The 17,718-nt window shown below is 40.9% G+C and overlaps 1 protein-coding gene across 4 annotated transcripts in view; it reads right to left on the bottom strand.

Moving 5' to 3' along the window:
* DCDC2 (doublecortin domain containing 2) overlaps positions 1-17,718 on the bottom strand; it is a 127,549-nt gene that overhangs the window by 87,393 nt on the left and 22,438 nt on the right. For all 4 annotated transcript variants that reach the window (XR_008443797.1, XM_054017862.1, XM_054017860.1 and 1 more), the window contains one exon: positions 15,446-15,497. Coding sequence is in view for 3 of the 4 variants with exons in the window: in XM_054017862.1 (XP_053873837.1) it covers positions 15,446-15,497 (52 nt within the window). In the remaining variant the exon portion in view is untranslated. The remainder of the gene's footprint in view (positions 1-15,445; positions 15,498-17,718) is intronic.

Below are 17,718 nucleotides of genomic sequence, written 5' to 3'. Positions count from 1 at the left end.
AAAGAGCTGTATTTTCTAAGAGAGCAATATATTTTAAATACACAAAACACATAAATAAGAGTAGGGTGACCAGATGTCCCGATTTTATCGGGACAGTCCCGATTTTTGGGTCTTTTTCTTATATAGCTCCTATTACCCCCGACCCCCTGTCCCGATTTTTCACACTTGCTGTCTGGTCACCCTAAATAATAGGCTGGGTGCTCAGCTGGTGTAAAACAATGCAGTTCCGTTGAAGTCAATGGAGCTATGCCAATTTACACCAGCTGAATATCTGGCTCAGTGTTTGTTTAAGGCATACATTGATGTGCTCATATTTCCTTTGTAGGAGAGACCACAATGGCATAGTGTCTGGAATAGTCTGACCCCTCCGGGGCTACAAAGTTACATATTAACCCAAGTGAAGCCTTGGGTAAATATTTGCACTTATGTTAAGAAGCCAGCACCACTAGAACCTAAATCCTCTAATGCATGGTAGTTTAATTTCACTTTAATCAGCATAGTTTTATTGACTTCCATGAGAATCTGGCCCTCTTATGCTTTCATATCGAAGCTCCCTCAATTTCTTTCAAATGGGCCATTTCAAGGCAGTTTCCATCTACCACCTGGTGAAAATTGCCTAGGTAATAATTTCTTATTTGTGTGAGGTACCAGTTTATCATGTTAAATGACAGCACACAGTAGGACTGTACAATTTTAAGAAAGGAAGCGAAGAGCACTGTATCCAACTTAAACTTCGGGGCAATTTTATGTTATTACTTAAATTAGAATTTGTCAGTCTATAGGAGCCAACCCCAGTAGTCTTGTGAAATACAGCATGGTATCTCTAACGCTTACAACCATCATGGATGTCTCGGTTATATTTCATCTAAAAAGATGGCATCTCCAACACTGCTGTTCTGTTCTCGCTAATGCCATATTTGTTCATTATTGACTCAGCAATAAAACAGCAAAATGACTTTTTACAGCACACTGAGATTTTCTTGGAGGTCTCCCATACAACTAAACCCAACTCAGCTTAGCTTCTGAAATCTGATGAGATCACAGCCTCAGGTGGTCATGGCTTCTGAAATTCAAGCATTCACAGAACACGGATTCTGAGGCCTCTAAAGTGTGTATCTTTAAGCCAAACTTTCATCCTCACTTTTTGCAGCATGACTGAGGCTCATAGCAAAACCTATGGTACTAAAGCTGGGATTTCTATGCGAGGAAGTGCCTAAATCCCATTCATTTTAATGGAGTAGGGTGCCTAACTCTCTTAAGCCCCTTTGAAAATCCCAACCAGAATGTGCATTAAACTTCTAATAAAAGCATGATATGTAAAAATTATCGTCATTCTATAACAAACACTCCATACATCATTTATCCTTATACTATAGTCCTTACAGGTATTTATTAAATATTCATAAAATTTGGCAATAATATACACATACACACACTGCTAGCTAATACTTGTACTTACATCTTCCACTGTTAACTGTTGGCAAAAAAAAACAAACACAATATGTTTAGCAATTAAATAATTAACATATATACAATCAAATTATCTATAATAAACATACACAAGTTTCTATCTATCAGACAAAAATTCAGCATAAAACACTTTCTAAGTCTATTTTTTAAGTTTTAATAAAGAGTGATCTTGTGCTCTTGAAGGTGAGCGATTGAAGCATTAGTTTAATGCTAGCATTAGAACTATGTTAACGATGAATTTATTGCTCATGAAAATGAGAAATTGTCAACACTGGGGGTACGTCTTCACTACCCGCCATATCGGCGGGTAGCAATCGATTTATCCAGGATTGATATATTGCATCTCGTTAAGACGCGATATATTGATCCCCGAACGCGCTCACCATCAACTCCGGAACTCCACCAGAGCGAGCGGCGGTAGCGCAGTCGACGGGGGAGCCACAGCCGTCGATTTCGCACCATGTGGACCCCAGGTAATTCGATCCAAGATACTTCAAATTCAGCTACGCTATTCGCGTAGCTGAAGTTGCGTATCTTGGAACCATTCCCCTCACCCCCGAGTGTAGACCAGCCCCCGGGGTTGAGCACCACTTGTGAAAGTGAAGTCTGCAATAGCACCACATTGGTCAGGCAACCCGAGCAGTATGCAATTCAATGCTTCAAGCTGAAATCACAATTAAGTACAGTTACTGGTATGAAGACTTTCAGCAACACTGCAGGGGCACAGGCTATATTGGCTTGGGACTCAGAGACACATTCCAAGACTTTCATGAGTGTATTAACCATTAACAGGTAAAGAAAAAAGTACCTAAGAGTGACATTTGAATCAACAGAAGACTCTGTCTACACTGGGATCAGAACTATGCTTGCTACAACTGCGTCTCTCACCGCCAGAGCCATAAAACCAAAGATGTAGCAAATGGTATATTTCTCTTTGGGCTAATTAACATGTAAGCTTATTTGTTGATTACCATATTTATAGTTTTAGAATCTATGAATGGTACGTTATATGACTTCACTTTCCTCCTTCTCCTCTCCCCCTTCCCACACAAAGAGAGGACAGTCTAGTTACAAATAAGAAACTTAGGCCCCAGTCTAGCAAAGTACTTAAACTTCTACTGGGCTGAGCGTATACAGGACTTTGCAGAAGGTGCTCAACACTTTGCAGAATTAAGCTCTTAATACTTGAAAATTACATAGTTGATTACATACTATTATCATTGCATTCTGTGGTGGCATCTGGTACATTAGGAAGATTGATTGAGACTAAAATCTAGGCAATTTTCGTCACCTTGAAGAGATTTAAAAATAGAATGAAAGCATTCATCTTAGCTTGTCTTCTCCTTCCAGCAAGCAACAAACATGACTGCACATCTGCGATCTGAAATCCGTGCCAAAGGATGAAAGTCTGGAGGCACCTGCACTGATTGCTACACTGATGGAATTCATTTAATCTCTAGCTAAAACATGACATGACTAAACTGATCTGCTGCCTTGTCCTGTTCAAAACAAACACCCGATCCCTAGCAAAGGGGCTCACCTGAACAGCTTCAAGCCTTCCCTCACATACCCGCATGTATGTATAAAGCCATTCTTTGGGCCAGATTCTCAGCTGGTGTAAATCAGTGTAGCTTCATTAAAGTTGATAGCCCTATTCCAATTTAGAGCAGCAAAGGATATGGCCCACTGCTACTGCACTAAGTATTATTATATGTCTATGGCAAAACTAGTGTCTATCACATTACTCATGTTACTATATAGCTAAACCTTTTGAAATTTGAAAGATTTCAACACAGTGTTGCATACCAAACTTATCAGCTCATATAATGAGCCATGGCTTGGCCAGTTTGTTACAATGGCCAGTTTGTTAACCCCAGGAAAATTGAGAACAAATGTTTGCTTTCCCTAAGGGCAGAGCTGGGGTCAAAAGAACTGAAACCCCATTAACATACATCATCCTGGATGTTCAAAGCTTGTGATGCAAATGAAAGTAGGTTCACGGTTCAATGGTCAAAAGCAAAGAAAAAAAAGATAAATGTCATCTTTATTTTATTTTATTTTAAAAGCTATCACAGCACATGAAACAATTTTATCCACCACATAAATATAAGATTTTTATTACTGGTGTTCTTTATGTATGCTTCTTAAAGATATAGGACCAGATTCACCAGCACGTTCTAAATGTTTTGTACCATTCCACTGACCCAAAGTAGTGACCGACCAATTACTCTAGGTTTATGGCTGTATTACAACACTGAATAGTGCAAAGCAACCACAATGTACCAGTGGACCTGGCCACAATTTCTTTATCTTTAGCTAGAGGCCTACCTCTATTGGCGTGGAAATAAAGTACTCCTAGAGATGTCTAGAGCTGCTAGCTCTACGACGACACACTTAACATCCATGGGCCATATTAACTCACTGGGTTCTCTCAGCTTCCACGGATAGTCTGGCATTTGGCAGCTTACACACAATCTTCTCTCCTGTCAACCAGCACAATCCCTATTGAGCATAACTGAGCAGGAAAGAGGCAGTGCCAGGTCAATATGTATTTGCTGATGCAGCAAATCTTCCAGGCAGCCTCTGACAGCAAGGCTCCTAGAGAGCCCCCACAAGCATTTAAAGCTGCCCTCTTCCAGTGAAAACCATAAAGAAGGCTCCCGCTCACCTCCAGAGTAAATCTTACTCCACAGCAGCTACCTATGTCAATAGAAGAGCATTGTCGTTTGTACCTTCTATGCCTATGTGGGCATATCTGGCCTCATGTATGCAAGTTCTGGAGGGAAAATTCTGTTATATTCAACATGTATCACTGTAAACTCCTCAAGGCAGAGATTACAGGCCAGATCTTCAGTTGGCATAAACCAGGTTCTTCATTGGTTTCAACATAGTTATACAGATTTACATCAACTGAGGATCTGATTTCATGTCTCTGTCTTGTCCAGCATCAAGTTCACTGTGGATGCTTAAATAATCATCTGGAGAAACCGCATCAGAAACTAAATACATGGGGAGGGTCTGTTATGAGGAAGGGGCAGAAGGGGCTCAGCAACTTCACTCAGATTTTTCTCCTCATTCAAAATGAATGGACAGACTGGGGGTGCCTTCTACACAGCGTATTTACTGTCTCACCCTTTTCACCTCTGACACCCTCAGGTTTGAGCTTCATTTAAGATAAAATAAAAGGTCTTTACCCCCCAAGGCTGCAGAGAAAAGCTTGAAGATGTGGACCATAAAGGTTCAAAAACAAGAAATCAAATTTTTACAAAAGTATTATTTTTGAAAATCTCTTGATTTTTAATCCAATGTCAAGTGTGTGTGTGTGTGTGTGTGTGTGTGTGTGTGTGTGTACCTGATTTATGATTTTTGAACACTTGGGGAAGGCAATGCTGCTTACAGAAAATGCCAGTATTTATACTTACATGGAGTTGTACCTCATTAAAGACTGCAGAACTGGACCCAAAAAAATGAAATTATAGTTCGCTTCCTTGAAAACATCAGCCACATTAATTACCTAGAAGAGACTAATTAGCTACCCTTATGTTAAACCCAATACAAAACCTAAAATCTCCATGCGCTTGATCCAAAGCCCATTTAAGTCAGTGGGAGTCTTTCTGTTGACTTCAGAGGGCTTTGAACCAGTCCATAAATAAGCTCATTACAAAGATACATGGAATTATAAAAATTAAGATAATCTCTTCCATATACATTGCTAATGCAGATGGCAGCAGAATGATTAGCTTTACAAAATACATGATTCCAATTAGCAGTATGTACAAACCAAAAGATACCGTCTGGTCAATTCCATACTGATTCCTACTGGTATTAGTTTGATTATGAACACTCGGAATAGTAACTATGTTTGTATGTCTTGTTGTGCTAATTACGTTACCAGGATACTAACTACCAAACAATGCCATGCAAAATTTAACTTATAAAGATGTTGCTCCAGAGGTTTAAGAAACATATCAAATGTTTCATTTGCAAGCTTTACACAATCATGGATAGAAAACTAAATCAAAACTTTGACATCTGTACCCTATATTTTGACAATTTCATGCTGTATGTTATACCAGCAGCAACATTTTTAATACAATTAATTATATCCCACTTCAGAAAATGAGGAATTCCATACTCAGCCCCTGAAGCAAATTGCGAAAGAAATCAAGTTTTTAAGATGTGGAGCAATAAAGAACACTGAAGGGGTCTTTATCAGGCATATTTGTATGGCAGTACGAATGGACATCATGCATACAATTCAATTGCTTCCAAGCATAAAGCAATATTTTGTGTATGCTATTTTTATAACAGGAGCTGTGATTGCTTATTGCTAAAAATCAGGAAAAATTTGCTTCCGTGAGGATTAGTTTGGCCTGGCAAAGCCGATCCCATCTTCAGCTGCATTCTGAGAGCACTGAAAAATGGGATAGTTCAACCATTTCTCAACTGTTTTCCGAAGTACCTCACGACATTTTTCCTCTACTGAAGAAATGGGAATTAATTTTCAGTGATCAATGGCTAAAAATCTAAGAACCAAATCAACAGTCCACTCACAGTGTCTACATAACAGCAACTTTTTCTCAGTGGTTAGGTGTAGGAACTATTTGTCAGGTAACCCTAAATACAAAACTTCCAATAAGTACAAAAAGCATAAATACTGGAATTAATTCCAAGTATTTTTCATATCGATTTACACGATATGTCATAACAAAAAGTCTACCCAGCGTTAAGGATTTAATCATATGATACACTGAGCTCCCAATATCAGCTCCCCAAATCAAATTATTACAAATTCATTCAGTTACAAACACTACTTACAGACCAGTGCAGACCAGGAAGACATATTGTACCATCACTACTGTCCATTCTGAAAGAGGCATCAAAAAGGCTCAAACAGGTAGATCCAGAGATTTAACTGTCAAACTTTATGTAGCCCTTAGTGATTCTGAAATAATTAAGTCACAACATATAAATGAAAAACGGGAAGCAGAATTCCAGGATATGACAGAGAATGGCAGACATCCTCCAAAATACCTATACACATACCTCCTCACTGTGCTTTGGAGAAAATTCCAGTGGAAAGATATCAAATGCTTCTTCTACATTCTAGCAATTACTAACCTCTGCTGGAGAAGATGTGGGCATATTGGCCACCACACACTCACCTTCTGGACCTGCCCACAGACCCACACATTCTGGTCACACACATGAAAACTCACAGAAATCCTTTGACATATATTTCAAACAAAACCTCAAACTATTATGTCCTGATGGACACACCTCCAAATATCCATAATGACAGAGAGTGATACTTGCTCAAAATATTAACAGCTACTGAAAGAAAATGCATCGTTATACTATGGCTGGCAAAACGAGAACCTACAAGCTGTGCAGCATGGGGCACGGGTCACTTGTCAGTTTGAACTAGAGTAAATGGTGGATTCTCTGTAACTTGAAGTCTTTAAATCAAGATCTGAGGACTTCAGTAACTCAGCCAGAGGTTATGGGCCTATCACAGGTGTGAGTGGGTGAGGTTCTATGGTGTGTGATGTGCAGGAGCTCAGACTAGATGGTCCTTTCTGGCCTTAAAAGCTAGGAGTCTATGAAATACAAAACATTAAAGGGATCAAATAAATCCCAGACAGAATCTGAAAATCCTAGGGACTGTTTGAAGATCACTGGGCTCTAGCCAGTACTCTACTTTTAACATATAAGAGACAAGGACAAATGGTAACAGCCCAGAATTAAAACCACATTACCTCACCCAGATAGGACATGCCCATCCATCCACCCACATAATAATACAGAAAGATTCTTCCCCAACCTATTACACATCTGCCTACACTATACACAAACCCTACAATACGAGTTTGTGTACCTCTCTCTCTCTATGCTCCAATATATATTGACATGACATTTTCTTATGTGCCTGTGAATGTCTTTTTAAAATACACACAACAAAAAGAAGCTATTATAATACAAATAATAATGATAATAATAAAGTCTCACAGCTTGCCATGTGGTCACCTTGTTCCAGAAATCCATGTCAAAAACGGATCAGTGGATAAGACAACTGAAAGATGTTGCTGTTTAGAAAAAAATCTATTAGCTTTTAAGGACAAATATAACAATATGATCAGCAAAGGGCCTTAACACAGGACCACCTAAAAACTCTGGAGAATAGATGTCATTCCATATGAGCACGTACAATCTTCATTTGCACGTCTCAGTAATGGCAAACTAGTTCTTTACTATTATAGTACATACTCTCATTCAAATAAGGGCTTGTGACTCTCTGTTTTCACAGTAACGTGATGTATACTTTAGTATGTTCAAATCTCTGTCCTCCATAAAATATCTTTTCTTTTTCAATTGAGTATATTTTTCTGAATCAAATAAAGCTTAAAAGAACTTAAAAGAGTTGCAAATACTGCATACAGTTCTGGTCACCCCATCTCAAAAACGATATATCACAATTAAAAAAGGTACAGAGAAAGGAAACAAAAATGATTAGGGGTATGGAACAGCTTCCATATGAGGAGAGGTTAAAACAACAGGGACTGTTCAGCTTAGAAAAGAGATGACTAAGGGGGAATATGATAGAAGTCTATAAAAGCATGAATGGTGTAGAGAAAGTGAATAGGGAGTGTTACTTACCCCTTCACATAACAAAAGAACCAGGGGTCACCCAATGAAATTAATAGGCAGCAGGCTTAAAACAAAAATAAGAAAGCACTTCTTCACAAAACACACAGTCAGCCTGTGGAATTCATTGCCTGAGGATATTATTAAGGCCAAAAGTATAACTGGGTTCAAAAAAGAATTAGATGTGTTCATGGAGGTTAGGTCTGTCAATGGCTATTAGCCAAGGTGGCAAGGTGGTCAGGGATGCAATCCCATGCTCTAGGTGTCCCTAAGCCTCTACCAGAAGCTGAGATGGATGACAGGTATGGGAATGGATCACTTGATGATTGCCCTGTTTGTCCATTACAAACAATTAGGCTTTATTCATAATAATCAAACGGTAACTATGTTGACCCACCTTCCCTCCAGAGATTAGACAGTTTAACAACTCATTTGAGATACACCTGTACTGTAGATCAGTGGTTCTCAAAGCCAGTCCACCACTTATTCAGGGAAAGCCCCTGGCGGGCCGGGCCGGTTTGTTTACCGGCCGCGTCCGCAGGTTCGGCCGATCGTGGCTCCCATTGGCTGCGGTTCACCGCTCCAGGTCAATGGGGGCTGCAGGAAGCGGCGCGGGCCGAGGGATGTGCCGGCTGGCCTTCCCGCAGCCCCCACTGGCCTGGAGCAGCAAACTGCGGCCAGTGGGAGCCGCCATCGGCCGAACCTGCAGACGCGGCAGGTAAACAAACCGACTCGGCCCGCCAGGGGCTTTCCCTGAACTAGCGGCAGACCGGCTTTGAGAACCACTGCTGAAGATCATTTTAACTACAAAAGGAACATATTCCTTCAAAATGAATTCTACTGCCAAAAGACTGGAGGACAGAAAGAGACCTGGGAAATATGTTGCATCAAGGTTGTAGCTTGAGTCAGGGTAAAATGTTTTTACACTACAATATTTTTCCCATCAGTACTGCAGTAACAGGAATGAAGGTATATTTGTTTGTGTTGGAATAAAAGCCCATAAGGGGCCTGCCAGTGTAATTTACAGCAGCCCTGAGGCTGGCATACAATTTGCCCCAGAATCAGGGAGCTGCAGCTGGCTCCTTTGCATTCTCCTTCACCTCCACTACTGAGTCTAGCTAATACTGGGCATAGCTGAGAATCTGATGCCATAAAACTGTTCTTCAGACTTTTCCCCCAAACTTCCCAGGAAAACCTCCATGTGACAATTCTGGGGGTCTGCCTTGTTATTGGGGAAATTAAGGGATGTTGAAAATTTGATTTTTGATAGGAAGCTAGCTTCACCCTTAAGCACAGAGGAGCTACCACAATGCTGGGATATGGCAGATGTCTTGTTATTTATCTATCGGGATAAATGAGAAAATGGTGGGGAAGGAGAAGGAGGGAGACAGCAGTTGGTGCATGAATAGGAATCCTGATCCACATAAAAAACTTCTGACCCTGTCATTTTCACCAAATTTTCACCAACAAAATTCATCAACTGGAAATTTGGAATATTTCGACCAGTTCTAGAGGTACCCTGGTCACTGCAAGGATACAACAGGAAATACTATCATGTTTCTGGTCTATTTTAAAAAACTGAATTTAGTTCTAAAGAGAAAGCCCTGTCAATCACCCCCAATGAGCACTCTCCTGCTGACATAGCCTGTGCACACTACTACTTAAGATGGCATAATTTATGTCGCTCAGAGGGGTGTTTTTTCACACCCTTGAGCGACAAGTTTTGCTGACATAAGCGGTAGTGTAGACATGGCTCAAGGCTGACTGCAAAGAGTTACAGAGGGGTCTCACAAAAGTGGGTGACTGGGCAACAAAATGGCAGATGAAATTCAACACTGATTAGTGCAAAGTAATGAACATTAGAAAAAATAATCCCAACTACACATATATAATGATGTATTCTAAATTAGCTGTTACCACTCAAGAAAGAGATCTTGGTGTCACTTTGGATAGTTCTCTGAAAACTTCCACTCAATACACAGCAGAGATCAAAAAGGCTAGGAGAATGTTAGGAACTATTACGAAAGGGATAGAAAATAAGACAGAAAATATCATAATGCCACTATATAAATCCAGGGTGCACCCACACTTTGAATACTGTGTCCACTTTTAGTCGCCCCATCTCAAAAAGGATATAGTGGAACTGGAAAAGGTTAGGAGGAGGGCAACAAAGAGGGTCCAAAATACAGAGCAGCTTCCATAAGAGGAGAGACTAAAAAGATTAGAGCTGTTCAGTTTAGAAAAGGGACAATTAAAGGGAGGTATGATAGAGGTCAATAAAATCATGACTAGTGTGGAAAAAATGAATAGAGAAGTGTTATTTTCCTCTTCCCACAATATAAAAACCAAGGATCATTCAATGAAATTAATAGGCAGCAGGTTTAATACAAAGTAAACAAGAGGAAGTATGTTAACCTGTGGAACTCATTGCCATGGGATGTTGTGATGGCCAAAAGTATAACTGGGTTCAAAAAAGAACTAAATAAATTCATGGAGGATACGTCCTTGGCTATTAGCCAAGATGGTCAGGGATTCAACCCCAGGCATAGGGGCTACCCTAAACCCTTGACTACCAAAAGTCAAGAAGAGAAGACAGACTTGGAGCACTCCAGCTGCCCTGTTCTGTATACTTCCCCTGAAGCTTTGGTACTGCCCACTGTAGCAGGCAAGATACTGGGCTACATGGACCACTGGTCAGACCCAATATGGCCGCTTTGTGTTTCTTTTGTGCTGAGGGATGAGGTGCCTGGCCAGTTCCATCTTCTTTCTAAGAAGGCTTAGGAAGAGGCAGAACTGATGGGGAGGGCAGATGTTTTCTCACCCTCCTCAGCACAACAAGAAGAGGCAAGGCAGTGGCAGTTGTCTTTAGAAAAAGAGCTTCCCTTACCCTGATGGTAGCCAGGAGCTGCTTGTGAAGCCACCAGTAAGCTCCTTGGTCAACATTTAGCACTAGGCAGCTCTGATCTGGATGGGTGCTCTAGTGGCTAGTGGAATACAATTAATTAATTAATTAAACAAAATATAAAATCGCTTCCTTCTGCTTTTTTCCTTAAGCTCTCAGAAAACTGAAAAGGTAGGCTCTGATGAGTGCATTTGCAGGAGCTGAGCCATAAATATCTTTCCTTACCAATTTTGTCCCTTTCCCTTAGGCAAGTACTGATTTTTTAAATGAAACAAACTAGGAAGGTTTTATTTATGAAATTCTATTTAAATTAATGCCTTATCACACCAAAGCATCTTCGTGGGACAGCATCAAAAAATCCCACACAGTGCTAGGAATAAAAATGCATAGGAAACAGGGAGAATAAAAACAAAATATTGGTTTTTGGTCCCGTACCTCCTCCCAAAATGTATGATTTATTTTTAATTCCATAACAATGAAGTGGTATATTAGCAAAAAGTAAAACAGGACTTGCTTCATCAAAAAGCTATTTTACACAAATAAATCTGGAGATTAAAGTTCTTGGCAGTAACCCTTTAAAGGAGATTTTCTAATGAAATGTTAATGCATTAAAAACAGTTGGTGCCATGTAGCTGCTCTTCATATCCCTAGATGAACATTTACAGATTATTTGGTTTAATTTTATTTTTAGACTCCTATACTCAAATACATTAATTACACTGAATTAAACAGCTAGCTATGTCTGCATTAGATACTCTGAAGATAACAAACGGAATCCAAAGTGCAAGTAAAATGCAAATTGAGATATGTGAAAATACTTGAAATATTATGTGAAAGCAGTTTATTTTAAAAATGTAATGTAGTCAAAAACCCAACTATCTATCCAAAGATAGTTTGATGGAAAATTTTCAGCCAGCCCCAACCATAGCATCCAAGCTCACCTGTACCTTTTGAACAGTGACAATATAATGTCAAGTAGGGTAGGGTATTCAGTCTTTACCACTTCCAATATTGTGCAGAACCTAATGTGTTTTGCAATGGTATGATCCTGTGGGATGAGAGTCCATGTCACTCGGATATAGAAATAACTATTTTTTTTATATCTCAGCGACATTTCTTTTTACAACTCCTGGCTGATGAAGAGCATCAATCCCAAGAACTATCCTTTCAGAAGTATAAAGCACTCTGAGTAGTGCAAATAGGGGTTTAATGTATGTAACCTGGGGTAACAGACACTTAATAATGAGAGATCCTCAAAGTTGAGCAGTATTAGCACCCGACAGACATTTGGTGTGATGCTGTGATATTCTTCATTATCCAAAGGATGTAAAATGTGACACATTCTGTCTGCTAAAAAACTATTTTAAATGTTGTATGTGAAAATCTGTGAGTCTTTTACCTATTATTACTACAAATAACATCTAGGAGTACTATACATGAAATATTTTTTCAGTTAATTTACACTGCACATTGACCAGCCCTTTATAGGAAAGTATTTTCACTATCTCCCTGTATAGTCAGTTAGTTCTTTTTCCCTGTTATTTGTTAGTCTTAATATAATGGAGTACCCATGAGCACACTTTCTGATTGGGTGTGTCTGCAGTCTTTAAACAGTCCTGGACCATATCCCCAGGGTTTCTTCCCTGGAGGCAATGGTTTCACCCTCTTGGTCTCTTCAGGCCCCAGCTCTCCAGCTGGGCCTCTTAACTGTTCAGTTCCCCTTCTGGGGATTTATTGCTGTGTGATTATAGGCCACTTTCCCAGTGGCCTATGTGGGGAGGACCTGCCTCTTCTCCCCAGCCCCCACTACTCCAGGTCCTGGCCCAGGGACCCTAAGAATAGCACCCACATGCTGCCACGTCCCTTTAATGAAACTATTTCAGTTCCCTGGACCACTTCCCTGCAGCCCCAGCCTTCACCGATGTGTCACCCTATCTGTAGGGCTGAAGTCTTGTATTCAGTCCCAGCAGCCCTCCAGAAGTTCCTTCTTGCTCCCCTGGTCACTGCCAGTATTGAGCTGTCCATGGTGCTGCATTTCCCTTTGGTCAGCCAGAAGCACGAGCTGCACTCCTCTGGCGCTAGCAAGGAACTGACTCTGGGCTGCACTGCAGCTCCTTTTATACTAGCCTGCAACCCTCTGATTGGCTAGGCCTTCACAGTCTCTCTAGGCCACTCAGAGGACTTAACTCTATTGCTCCTTTCCTGGGATGGGTGTGGCAGGATCCTGAGGCATCCAGCAAGGGGTTTCTGGGCTTAATCCACCCCGTCACACCTTTACACAGCAAAAGGGAGAGAGAAGCAATTTTTAAAATAAAAAAAAATGAAATTAAATACTGACTTGACCTATGCCAAGGACCTATATTGTGTCCCTGAGGTGCATACATAACTCTTAGTAACTTTGAACAAGAAAGAAGTTGCCACAGTGCAAACATTGACTGTGCAAGCTTTCCCACACCATTTGTCAATGAAGCCTGTTCCTGACCTGCGATATCTTTATTATTCCAGTGAAAGGTTTCTTCTGAGCAAAGTCTGTGAATCTGGCTGAAATTAGTTGATTTGTTTGCAGTTTGGTAAGGTGGACAAACGGAAACTACGATGAAGCCATCCCACTGATTCTCAGCTGTCATCCAAGTCAGAATGTAAAATTCTTCTTAAAGGGTAAAAGGCTTATGCACTTACCCACTGAGGCACTTGTCTTAACCTCCAACTCGCGCACACAACACAATGGTGCAGAGTAATGTGAGCTGAAATTGTTGTTTTTCAAAACAGTTAAGCATCTATCTGATGCCATATTTACATTGGGGCACTGCAAGGAACAAAGAAGAATTCCTCCCACATCTCAAGGGTGAGCTATGCATTGCTGGATCAGAGAAAGTAATTTGAAATTTTTTCTGTAAATATATTTTCACTGTGATGTAGGACTCCTGTTAATTACTGAAAGCATTGCATGCCTAATTCCCATTGTACATCACTGAAAAGGTGCCTAAAGATGCCCTTCTTAGGCTATGTATACACTACAGCTTAAGTCAGTATAACTTACTCACTCACAGGTGTGTGAATAAGCCACCCCTCTGAGTGACATAAGTTACACCATCCTAAGCGCTGGTATGGACAGTGCTAATGTCGGTGGAAGAGCTTCTCCTGCCGACTCAGCTACCAGCCACTCGTGGGGGCTGGAGTAATTAAATTGATGGGAGAGCTCTCTGCTGTCAGCTTAGAGCATCTGCAGTAGCAGCACTACAGAGGCGCAGCTGCAAGTGCTATAGTGTAGCCATAGCTAGTCTGTTGATGGCCCTTGGCCATGGAATACACTACCACTAGATATCAGGATGATTACAAGTTTCTCTACTCTTAATGCCGGTGCAGGATACACCCCCTTTAACCAGGGCTTTTCCCAGTAGTGAAGTAGTGTAACAGCCTTTGCAGACTGGAACCAGGTGAGTAGGAAGCTCAAAAAAGGAAGGAGCATTAGGTTCATTTTAGGGCATATTCTGGTGTGCTATAATGCTTACTCCTGTATCTAGGGTGAAATCCTGGCTTCATTGAAGTCAATGGCAAAACTCCCATTGACTTCAGTGGGGCCAGGATTTGACATCTAGTGCCTAGAAGCAAAGGTGTTGTGTGCATTAGAAATGCAGATAGATATAAAAACTGGTGACGCAGCATTATTTTCTCATTGATGCAATTATTGTTTACTTTCTGTTACAGATTTGATAAGAAAGACCTTTACTGATTCCTCTTGGAGTTTGTTTCATTTCCTTGTTAGGTTAAAACGCCATTCCCAGCAGTCACATGTCTCTGACATAAGCCTTAGAGGTCAGTGTAGGACTATAGGGCTCTCCGGAAAATGAGAATTCTGCTTTGCAAAAAAACAACAAACAAAAAACACCAAAGATTTTGGAATTTGGTTTCATTCTCTTGGTCTCTCTTTGGTTTTGACCAGAAATTCCATTATGGACCTGAGAAATCTTCCAGACAAAAAGTTTTGGTTTCCCGACCAGCTCAAGAAGGCTGTCCATATTTTTTTCTAAAATTTGTCAGCCAGAACATGGAAAACTGATTTTTTTTTTCAACAAAACTTTTTTCATTTTCATCAAAATTTTCCACAGCAAAGAGCTTCATTTTCTAATCACATCTAACGATGACAGCAATAAAATGTTTGTACTGATGCTTTATTTTATTGCTAGACCTGCCAGCTGTCAGAGCTGAAAGGAAGACAACCAGTTCATCACAGTCAGAATTAAAATGTGGGAAGTGTGGATGGGGCTAACGGTCACATCAATAACATCTTCATAATGTTGAAGAACTTGGTTTTGATCATTTCTGAACATGAGATACCAAAGCACAAACCGAAATTTTCAATAAGAAATGTAGAGATGACACTAGTATTAATGTTAGATTTTTTTTAAAATAGTTGAGTCTCATTACCTCATTATTGACTTCTGCAGGCTTTTTCTTTGCCTCTCCTATGTCCAAATAGCTTGGGGAAGAGAAAAGAATAGTATAGGTTACTTTTAGCTGCATTTAATCTCAACAACAAATATTTTTTCTTATATTTAATTAAATTAGCATGAGTAAAATAAGATTAGAGAGTTTTCACTTATATAATTATAACCAAAGTTTTATACTGAAACAAACTGACCACTTGCAGCACTGAAAAAAAACCATGCCACAATAGCATAAAGTGCTCTTAATTCAGGTTTCTAATTAAAAAGTTTACCAGATGCCTACCAGTCAGAGACCGATACAAAAGACAGAGGAGGAGTCACCAGCTAGAGTCAGGAACCCAGTCCTGGTAAAAAGCACAGCCCCTCACTAATCCAGTTCTTAGAAAGAGGCTCAGTTACTACTGTAATGAGGGACAGTAAATAGATTAGATGTATAGGTGTTGTGCTAGGATTCCTGTCAGGGTGCTAACTCTGGCCCCTGCTCAAGGATTCCATCTTTCTGATCAGCCTCTAGTACAGAGGTGGGCAAACTACAGCCTGTGGGCAACATTCGGCCCGCGGGACCATCCTGCCAGGCCTTTGAGCTCCCAGCCGGGGATGCTAGCCCCCAACCCCTCCCCTGCTGTCCTCCCTCCCCCGCCGCCTCAGCTCACTGTGCCACCAGCGCTCTGGGCAGCAGGGCTGTGAGCTCCTGCCAGGCAGCGGGGCTGTGAGCTCCTGCCGGGCGGCACAGCTGCGAGAGCTGCCGGCCTGCCCCGGTGCTCTAGACTGCACGGCAGCGTGGCTGGCTCCGGCCGGATGGTGCGGCTGCCAGGCCTGGTGCCCTGAGCAGTAAGGGGACAGGGAGCGGGGACTTGGATAAGGGGCAGGAGGTCCCACGGGACAGTCAGGGGACAGGGAGCAGGGGGGTTGGATAGGCATGGGAGTCCAAGTACTGTAGTGCAATCTCTTTATCATGAAAGTTGAACGTACAAATGTAGAATTATGTAAAAAAAAAACTGCATTCAAAAATAAAACAATGTAAAACTTTAGAGCCTACAAGTCCACTCAGTCCTACTTCTTGGTCAGCAAATCACTCAGACAAAAAAGGTTGGTTACAATTTGCAGGAGATAATGCTGCCCGCTTCTTGTTTACAATGTCACCTGAAAGTGAGAACAGGCATTCGCATGGCACTGTTGTAGCTGGCTATTTACATGCCAGATGCGCTAAAGATTCATATGTCCCTTCATGCTTCAACCACCATTCCAGAGGACATGCTTCCATGCTGATGATGGGTTCTGCTTGATAACGATCCAAAGCAGTGCAGACCTGACGCATGTTCATTTTCATCATCTGACTCAGATGCCACTAGCATATGGTTGATTTTTTTTTTTTTTTTTGGTGGTTTGGGTTCTATAGTTTCCGCATGTGTTGCTCTTTTAAGACTTGTAAAAGCATGCTCCACATCTCGTCCCTCTCGGATTTTGGACGACACTTCAGATTCTTAAACCTTGGGTCGAGTGCTGTAGCTATTTTTAGAAATCTCACATCGGTCACTTCTTTGCATTTTGTCAAATCTGCTGTGAAAGTGTTCTTAAAACAAACATGTGCTGGGTCATCATCTGAGACTGCTATAACTTGAAATATATGCAGAATGCAGGTAAAACCAAGAGGAGACATACAATTCTCTCCCCAAGGAGTACAGTCCCAAATTTAATTGACGCATTATTTTTTTTAACGAGCATCATCAGCATGGAAGCATGTCTTCTGGAATGGTGGCCAAAGCATGGAAGGGACATACAAATGTTTAGCATATCTGGCATGTAAATACCTTGCAACACCAGCTACAAAATTGCGATGCAAACGCCTGTTCTCACTTTCAGGTGACATTGTAAATAACAAGCAGGCAGCAGTATCTTCCGTCAATGTAAACAAACTTGTTTGTTTTAGCAACTGGCAGAATAAGAAGTGGGCCTAAGTGGACTTGTAGGCTCTAAAGTTTTACACTGTTTTGTTTTTGAGTGCAGTTATGTAACCAAAAAAAAAATCTGCATTTGTAAGCTACACTTTCACAATAAAGAGATAGAATATCAAGATTGGAAGGAACCTCAGAAAGCCATCTAGTCCAACCCCTTGTTCAAAGCAGGACCAATCCCAAGACAGATTTTTGCCCCAGATCCCTAAATGGCGCCCTCAAGGATTGAACTCACAACCCTGGGTTTAGCAGGCTAATGCTCAAACCACTGAGCTATCCCTCCCCCTACACTTCAGAA

This window comes from Malaclemys terrapin, chromosome 2 (assembly GCF_027887155.1).
Source record: "Malaclemys terrapin pileata isolate rMalTer1 chromosome 2, rMalTer1.hap1, whole genome shotgun sequence".
Taxonomy (NCBI): domain Eukaryota; kingdom Metazoa; phylum Chordata; order Testudines; family Emydidae; genus Malaclemys; species Malaclemys terrapin.
This window is presented reverse-complemented; position numbering and strand designations above follow the sequence as displayed.